The 7,942-nt window shown below is 55.2% G+C and overlaps 2 protein-coding genes across 7 annotated transcripts in view; one reads left to right on the top strand and one right to left on the bottom strand.

Moving 5' to 3' along the window:
- Positions 1-2,059, bottom strand: part of Aldh16a1 (aldehyde dehydrogenase 16 family, member A1) — a 14,000-nt gene extending 11,941 nt beyond the window's left edge. For both annotated transcript variants that reach the window (XM_005412882.2, XM_013509018.1), the window contains exon 1: positions 1,950-2,059. In XM_005412882.2, coding sequence (XP_005412939.1) covers positions 1,950-2,039 — 90 coding nt within the window. In that variant the 5' untranslated portion in view covers positions 2,040-2,059. The remainder of the gene's footprint in view (positions 1-1,949) is intronic.
- Positions 2,021-6,748, top strand: Pih1d1 (PIH1 domain containing 1). Of its 5 annotated transcripts, none has more exons than XM_005412881.2 (10): positions 2,021-2,102; positions 2,878-2,970; positions 3,288-3,354; positions 3,775-3,954; positions 5,137-5,198; positions 5,289-5,370; positions 5,712-5,841; positions 6,050-6,125; positions 6,285-6,428; positions 6,576-6,748. In XM_005412881.2, the coding sequence occupies exons 2-10, from the start codon at positions 2,881-2,883 to the stop codon at positions 6,615-6,617; spliced, it is 873 nt and encodes a 290-aa protein (XP_005412938.1). In that variant the 5' UTR covers positions 2,021-2,102; positions 2,878-2,880; the 3' UTR covers positions 6,618-6,748. The 5 variants fall into 5 exon arrangements, with proteins under 5 accessions (XP_005412938.1, XP_005412935.1, XP_013364473.1 ...); XM_005412878.2 differs by lacking the exon at positions 2,021-2,102 and adding an exon at positions 2,171-2,362; XM_013509019.1 differs by lacking the exon at positions 2,021-2,102 and adding an exon at positions 2,589-2,769.
- The last annotated feature ends 1,194 nt before the right edge of the window (positions 6,749-7,942 follow it).

Here is a 7,942-nt window from a genome sequence, read left to right on the forward strand (position 1 = left end):
GGGGGGCTGGGGACTGAGGATGTAGTTCAGTGTGAAAGCCCTGGGGTGAATCCCCAGTACCTGGGGGAAAAAAAATTACTATTAATGCTGTGAAATGTAATAACTGAGTGATACTTATACAATAAAGCAAGTCCCTATCTGTTAGAAATAGAGGCAAGGCTGGGTGTGGTGGCACATGCTTGTAATCTCAGTACTTGGGAGGCTGAGGCAGTAGGATTGCCATGTGTTTGAGGCCAGCCTGAGCAACACAGCAAGGCCCTATCTCAAAAAAAAAAAAAAAAAGTCGAAGATGTTTGGGAAAATAACATGACATCTGGGATTTGTTTAAAGTACTCTCAAAGAAAGCAAAAAGAAAAATGGGATGGGAAGCACTGGATGAAATGTTGATGGCTGCTGAAGAGAAGAAGGGTAAGTGGGAGTGCAAAGTAAGTATCAGCTACTCGGGGGGGAGACGGGAAATCCCCCAAAAGAAAAATCCCCAAGGCACGTCCTCAGGGTCCCAGCAGGTCATGTAAGTGGGACAGAGGGTCTGCGAAGACTGCAAGCTTACAGCTTAATCTAAAACGACAGCAACAATTCACTCCAGATGAGTGTTGTCAGGGAACTGGAGCCAGAGGTTGCCACATTGTGGAATTTTATTTCCAAGAGATGCTGGAATCCCGGGTATTTATTTGGAATTAATTGTCCAACGGCTGACATTTTCAAAAACAAAAGCTCTGGCCAAAGGAAACATGTTTGTTGGTTGAGTCTGGCCAGGGGACTGTGAGGTTGTGACCTTTGTTGGTGGGGGAAAAATCCATGGGTCCAGAATCCAGGGGCCTAAATTCAAATTTCATTGTTTTTTTTTTCTTTTGGTGGTGCTGAGGACTGAACCCAGGGGAGCTCTACCACTGAGCTATATTCCCAGCCCTTTTTAATTTTGAAGCAGGGTTTTGCTAAACTGTCCAGGCTGGATTGGAACTTATGATCCTCCTGCCACAGCCTCTCAGAGTAGTTGGATTATACGTGTACACCGTAACACCTGGCTGATCTTTTTACTTTATTTTTGTTTTTTTGAGACAGAGTCCCGATGTGTAGTCCAGGCTGGCACCTGAGGGATCACGAGAGTCCCTGGAGGTTCTGAGGAAACTTGGGGGAATTACAGGGCTCTGAAGAACCTTAGGAACTCCTGGGGAGTCTGAGTGGGGCTGTATAGATCAAGACCCCCACGATCATGGGCTCCCCACGGAGGTGTTGTGGGGCTGCAGACAACTACAGACGTTCTGATATATTCTGGCGTTCTGGGAGCTCCCTTAAGTCCCACAAGTATTAATGAAACCCTAAGGAGCGAGCATGGTGGTGCATGCCTGTAATCCTAACACTCTGGGAGGCTGAGGCAGGAGGATGTCAAACCCGAGGCCATCCAGGGAAGTTTATAGCGATTTTCCGAGGCTCTCTTTTTAAAAAACCGCCGTGGATGTACGTTAGTGCGAGGGCCCCGGGTTCAGTGCCCAGTGCCGGGAAGGAGGAGCAACCCGAGGAAGCACACTGTATTTTAGAGGTCCCCGATGACCACAGGGGCCACAGGAATTTTGAGCACTTGGGAAGTGTACGGAGGTTCTAAAGGTCGCCGGGGCCCCACAGGAATCCGGACGAGCCCGGGGGATCACAGGAGGCTAGTGGGGTTTCTTAGGAGTCACAAGCTCCTCGAAGGGTTCTGAGGAATCGAGTTCGACGCGGAGCACAGGAACCATACCAAGGATCACGAGCGCAGCCCGAAGCGCTGAGGCGGCCAAAACAAGGCTCGCAGGAACTTCTCCCTAGGCTACGCCCTAACGCGCCGCTGCAAACACGCGAGCCGAGAGGGGCGGAGTCGCCGCGCTGCCGCGGAGGATCACGGGAGCCCGTGCTTAAACCACCGCCGCGAGGCCAGGGAAAGGAGGGGAAGCACCGGCCCCGCAGGCCCTCACCAGTGCGCACGCGTGGCTCTCCGGCGCGGGTCCGTACTCCAGCGTGGAGAAGATCTCGCGGGCGCTGGGCTCTGCGTGCGTCGCCGCCATCGCTCGCCTGGACGGTCTTCCCCAAGGAACTGCCGTGCGCTCCGACCAAAGGGGAACCTCGAGGTCGGAAGGGTGGCACCGCCCCTTCCAAGCTCTAGAGAGGCGGGGCCAACGAGAAGTGGGCGGGGAGACGGGATGTAGCGTGTATCCCCGCCCACTCCCCACTCCCCGGGCGGCGGCCTGGAGGCTGAGGCTGGGATACGTAGTTTGGAGCGTGCGAATTCCTCAGCGCGATGCGGCAGTGTGGGGGTTACTGGAAATGAGGCTGCTGAAGGGGGATTCGCTGAAGTAATATTTTAAAGATCAGAAGACCGTCTTTTAGGGTAGACATTGATTTTGAAGTTTAGAGTATGGCAGCCTTGACTGCAGTGTAACCTGACCAAACAACAGTGGTTGTTAGGGGCGAGCGGAAGTGTGGCTTTATCAGTACGGGAAGTGTGGCGTTTGCTAAGTCGCCCCAGGGTTTATTTTTGAGTGGATGAAGTGAGGGGCGTGGCTACCGATTTTGAATGTCATTGGTTTGTAATAGACGTTGGCTTGAATGAGCGGTGAGTCGGAAGTGTGGCTCCTGTAGTGTATGTGGCCACGTGAGACGGGAAGTGTGGTTTTCGTCTAAACATTTGGCAAGTTACGCTGTGTCTAGAGATGATAGCTGACCGGAGACTTGACTGTATCTGGTCTTAGAGTGAAAGTATAGACTCAGCCCACATGTAGGTTTCCAGATGGAAGGGTGTGTGTTGGGAATCGATTGAAAGCCTGAGACCATGCTCCAGAGTTCGGATCTTGGGAAAACCTCCCCACGTCGAGGGTGCTGAGGAGACCTAGGTCTGTTTTTCAGGTCATGTCGAGCTCGACACTGCTAGAACCAGAGCTGAGAGAGGCGGAGACGATGGGTGATGAGACAGCGCGCTTCGAGGAGCTGCTGTTGAAGGTAGGGGCTACCCCGATCCCTGGGTCACTGGAGATTAGGGTCTTTGGTGCAAGTGAAGGGACTACAGCTCCCACGATGCACTAGGCTGACAGCAAGGCCTATGGGAGTTGTAGTTGCTTGGCGTAGTTTACTAGGCTGTAAAAGAAATGAATGGGTTTGGGGTTCTTCATGCCCTTCAAGGAGGAGGAGGACCTTGAATGTCTCATTTTTCCTGTTACCAACAGTTTTCATGTATGAGTTGCTCTGTAAACATTTAAGGAACAAATGAAGGATCTGATTGCACAGATTCCAAACCTGAAGGCTGTTTTCCTTCATAGGCTTCCAGGGAGCTCCAGCAAGCCCAGGCAACCACACCAGAATCTACACAGATCCAGCCTCAGCCTGGTGAGAACAGAAACCCAGAGAGCGAGAGAATCATCCCACAGAGAGCAGAACAGAGCCCAGAGAGAGGGTTAGAGTCTGAGGGCTGGAGACACAGAGAAAGCGGGGTGGGGTGGGAAGAGACGCAATACTGAGTATAAATCTGGGGGTAGGTGTGTGAACTGACACGCAGGGAGATCACTAGGGACAGTAACCAAAAGAGAGCAGAGCGGGTAGCAGGACAGACACTCAAAGATAGGAAGAGGGTCAGAGCCTCAGACAGGGAGAGGAACAGATCAGTAAAACAGGGACAGAGAGACTCAGTGGGGGGGGAGACAGAGCCCCAGCAGGAAGACACTGCAAAGGAGGGAAAGGGTGGAGGGACGGTGGATGGCGACAGAGACGGTACAGAGACAGATGGGCAGGACAAATCCACGCCCACAGGTTTCTGCATAAAGACCAACTCATCGGAAGGGAAAGTTTTCATCAACATCTGTCACTCTCCCTCCATCCCTCCTCCGGCTGACTTGACCGAGGATGAGCTGCTTCAAATGCTGGAGGAGGACCAAGCCGGCTTTCGAATCCCCATGAGTCTGGGAGAGCCACATGCTGAACTGGATGCAAGTCAGTGTCCTCAGAGGACCCAGGAGTCTGGGTCCCTACTTCCTTTGTCCCTGAGACCCAGGATCCAGGGTCTAGGACCTGTTCCCACAGGTCCTGGAAATCTGCTGCAGTCTGATACGTTTCCCTCTGGCACGACCCTGGCCTCCTGGGCATGCAGCACCCAGCCAGCTTTGGTGCTACTGCCCTGGCTAAGCTGCTACTTCCTGTCCTACGGGGGAGGGGAGGGAGGAGGAGGGTTGGGCAGAGGCTTTTTTACTCATTAACTGATCTGGCTTTAGTCTCTGGTCTGCTTTCAGGCTTTCACGCCCGGTTTCTCCTCTGTTCTCTTTGTGTCTGTCTCTGTGTGTCCCTGTTTCTGTCTCTAAATCTTTTTTGCAATTCACATGCGTCTCTGGAAGCCTTGTGGGGCTAGGCTTTGGGCTGTGTCCTGGGGAGTGAGATTTACCAAACCTAGATCCTGCCCTTGAGAAACTCCTAGTCATGGGTTGGGGCGAAGGCACCTTGCAACTTCAGTGCGGTATGATTTATGCTGTGTGGGAGAGGATGTGGCCCTCAGATCTTCACCAGTACCCAAGGCTGTTACTTTTTTTTTTTTTTTTGTCTTTTTGAGACAGGATCTCACTATGCAGTTCAAGCTGGCTTTGAGCTCACTTTGTAGCCCAGGCTGGCCTCGAACTTGCAGCAATCCTCCTGCCTCAGCCTCCCGAGTGCTGGGATTACAGGTGTGAGCCACCACGCCTGGCCCCAAGGCTTCTTAGAGGAGGAAATATCAGATGTAAGACTTGAAGGGACAGAAGAGGGTTCTAGGCAGACAGAGAAGCCAGATGTGGAGGCAGAATGATTGGATGATCAGCCAGTGGTGGCTGGGATTGGAAGAAATTTAAAGGGATGAAATTGTTAGGGGAGAGGGAAGCGTCGCCCCAGAGGTGGGAGGCAGACACCATGCCAGGCCTCCAAAGCCAGGCCAGGGGCTTCCTGAGCAGGGGAGGGGCATCCCTGGGGACCTGGCCATCTGAGGGAGGAGGTGAGAGGCTGCAGCGTGCGAGAGGACGCCGGTCTGAGTCTACTGGAAAATAATGTGTTGAGCTCCATCATTTCCTGGGTTCTCTGGTTCACGCGGCTGCGGTGCCTGGGTGGCTTCCCACAGCGGTCCGGGGTCTCACGGGCTGTTTCTCCCCACAGAAGGCCAAGGCTGCACGGCCTACGACATAGCTGTCAACAGCGACTTCTACCGGAGGATGCAGGTGGGAGCAGGGCGCAGGTGCGGCCTGGGCGGGGTCTCTGCCTCCAGGCCTCCCGGCCTCAAGACCCACCCATCTCTTCTCCTTTGGTAGAACAGCGATTTCTTGCGGGAGCTCGTGGTCACCATCGCCAAGGAGGGCCTTGAGGACAAATACAGCTTGCAGCTGAATCCGGGTGAGGGTTCACGCCTGGCCTTCAGGCAAGGGTTCGGGTTGGTTGCAAGACGGTGTTGGTGTGGGCAGGGATTTTCTTGCTTTCTGGAGACTGGATTCCAGAGTGAGGGGTGGGGCCAGGAGCCTGAGTCTGTAGGGGGCGGAGCCAGGGCATCTACAGATGTGATTGTGATTGGTGCCTACCCGGAAGGCGGAGGCAATGTGGGTGTGGCTTCTTTGAGCCACGCCTTGGGGCCCGGACCAAGCCCAGATGTTTAGGGAGGGGCGGAGCCTCTCGGGTGCTGTGGACAGGCCGTCCTGAGAGCGAGGACCGACCCCAGTGATCTTTGTGTCTCCCCACAGAATGGCGCATGCTGAAGAACCGGACGTTCCTGGGCTCCATTTCACAGCAGAACATCCGCTCCAAGCAGCGTCCTCGGATCCAGGAGCTGGGGGACCTGCACACGCCTGACTCCCGGGGGCCTAAGGGAGGGTGAGCCTTCGGGGGTCCCTAAAGACTCCCAGCGCCCTTCCGAGCGCCCCTTGATCCTTGCAGCCCACAGCGGGGTCCGGCAGCCGGGAGAGAAGGCGGAACTGCAGCCTTGGGAGCCTCCTGTGGCCTGCGCTGGGGGAGCGGAGGGGACACGGCTCCCCGGGACCTGCCTGCGCCCTCAGCCCCTCGGTCCTGTCCTCCTCCTCAGCCCTGAGAAGCCGCACCTGAGCCTCTGGCTGGAGGCGCCCGACCTCCTCTTGGCTGAAATTGACCTCCCCAAACTGGTGAGCGAGCTGGGCGCGGCTGGGCTGCGGGGCACAGGGGCTGAGGGGTGGCGCCCAGGCCCCCTGCGAGCTGCGCCCGCTCAGGCCGCGTTCTCCACCCGTGGCCATCTGGCCTGGGCCGGTCGGGTTGAGCGTGGGCTGAATCCACCACATTTCCAGGAGGGAGCCCTGGGGCTGTCGCTGGAGATTGGGGAGAACCGCCTGGTGATGGGGGGCTCCCAGCAGCTGTATCGCCTGGATGCCTACATCCCCCTGCGGGTCAACTCCGAGGAGAGCAAAGCAGCCTTCCACCGGAAGCGCAAGGTCCCGGGAAGGGGTCTCGGGGCCTGGGGCATTGGGGCCTGGGACCCCAGATCTGAGGGAGGAGGCTGGGCCCTGACCCCCGGGTCTGGAAGTGGAGGGCAGGGCTGGACTTCCTGGTCCTGAATCCTCATTGTCTTTTTCCCTCAGCAACTGATGGTGGCCATGCCCCTTCTATCCGTGCCTTCTTAACCAGCGTGTCTCCCTGCTTGCTCTTGTGAATGGAGCAGAGGCCGGTGAATCTTTTTGTGTGTGTGTGTATCTTTTTGAAACAGGGTCTCACTAGGCAGTTCAGGCTGACCTTGAGCTCACTTTGTAGCCCAGGCTGGCCTCGAACTTGAAATGATCCTCCTGCCTCAGCCTCCCAAGTTCTGGGATTGCAGGCGTGCACCACCATGTCTGGCTGAGACCAATGAATCTCAAATTGAAATAAAAGTTTTTTGCCTTTCTTCTGACTCTGGCTAGGGATGGGGGCAGTTGGGAAATGGGCAGGAAGAAGACACTGGGCCTCGAGTTCCCTAAAAGCCCCTGGCCCAGCTCAGGCCTCACCCTGCCCCTCGGGGCCCTGTGCCCACTTTCTGGCCTCCAGTGCTTCCCCTTGCTGGCTTCCCAGGGTGCCACATGCCCTCGACCTTTCCTGTGTGCAGCCTCTGGGGGTCCCTCTGCCCCCTGGAGAAGGTGCAGCCCCTTGGCTGAGCACTCAGGGCTCCATGGACTTGGACTCCTTCTTGCTTGGAAATTAGCTGTCCTTTTCACTTGGGTCACTGCCCACAGCACCCTCCAGTCCCCTTAGCTGGGAAGTCTGTCTTCAGCCGCTTCTGGATCCCTGCAGCCACTGCATCTGCCCAGCGTGAGCCTCCCTCCCAGGTCCTGGAAACCGGCCCTCGTCATGGTCACACCAGACTCCAAGGCCTCTACCACCAGCTCGAGCTACCTCCTGGCTTTACTTGGGGTACACGGCCCTGTCTCCCCCAGGCCTGTCCCCCCTCTTTTTGCTGCTGACATGGAAACCAGGACCTCTCCACACAGGCTGTCTCACTGTACTAAACTCCCCAGCTCTTTCTTTTGGTTTGTTTGTTTGGTTTTTCTTCTAGTACCAGGAATCAAACTCACGACCTCGAGCTTGCCAGGCAGGCACTGTGCCGCTGAGCTAAATCCCCAGGCTCCCAGCTCCTTTATAGAGCATTTTCTAGAAAATTTTTACAACTTCATATATTTTTTCAAAACTAGGGCAAGACCTTTACATTAAGCTGCAACCCCCTCTTTAAATTTTGAGATGGGGCCTGGGGATTTAGCTCAGTAGCACAGCGCCTGCCTGGCAAGCGTGAGGTCATGAGTTCAATTCCCGGTACCGGAAACAAACAAACAAACAAAATTTTGAAACAGGATCTCATTAAGTTGTACGGGCTGGGTTCAAACCTTTTGATCCTTCTGTCTCAGCCTCCCAGAGTGCTGGGATTACAGGTCTGTGCCATGAAGCCTGGCTCTAATTTTTTTTCTTTTTTTTTTTTTTTTTT

Source organism: Chinchilla lanigera, unplaced genomic scaffold (genome assembly GCF_000276665.1).
Source record: "Chinchilla lanigera isolate Chin_1 unplaced genomic scaffold, ChiLan1.0 scaffold00158, whole genome shotgun sequence".
NCBI lineage: Eukaryota > Metazoa > Chordata > Mammalia > Rodentia > Chinchillidae > Chinchilla > Chinchilla lanigera.